General features: G+C 45.8%; 1 protein-coding gene across 2 annotated transcripts in view; it reads right to left on the bottom strand.

Moving 5' to 3' along the window:
* LOC119590856 (extensin-like) overlaps positions 1-323 on the bottom strand; it is an 8,786-nt gene that overhangs the window by 3,566 nt on the left and 4,897 nt on the right. For both annotated transcript variants that reach the window (XM_037939614.1, XM_037939615.1), the window contains exon 2: positions 12-118. In XM_037939614.1, the coding sequence (XP_037795542.1) occupies positions 12-38 (27 nt within the window). In that variant the 5' untranslated portion in view covers positions 39-118. The remainder of the gene's footprint in view (positions 1-11; positions 119-323) is intronic.

Here is a 323-nt window from a genome sequence, read left to right as displayed (position 1 = left end):
GTGCTTCTCACCTGTGAATAAGCAGGAGGATGGCTCATTGTGGCAGGCGTGTCGTGGCACCTTCAGGGACGGCAGCAGAGGCACTGGCTTCACTTCACCGCTAAGCGCGTCCTCGATCCTTGAGGGGGGGGAGGGGAAAGTGCCACAAAATAAAGTGCCATTGCTTTATTCAGATTTAGATCGAGATGAGACGTTAGTTGAGGGAAAATAAATTCTGTTATTAAGGATCATTATTGTCTTGGGTTTATCATTCCTCTCGTGGTATCATTTATGACCACATGATATATAACTATATTGTTGCAAGGACAAGGTAGAATTGCACG

This window comes from Penaeus monodon, chromosome 27 (genome assembly GCF_015228065.2).
Source record: "Penaeus monodon isolate SGIC_2016 chromosome 27, NSTDA_Pmon_1, whole genome shotgun sequence".
NCBI lineage: Eukaryota > Metazoa > Arthropoda > Malacostraca > Decapoda > Penaeidae > Penaeus > Penaeus monodon.
Note: the sequence above shows the minus strand (reverse complement) of the source record. Positions and strands in the feature narration are given on the sequence as shown.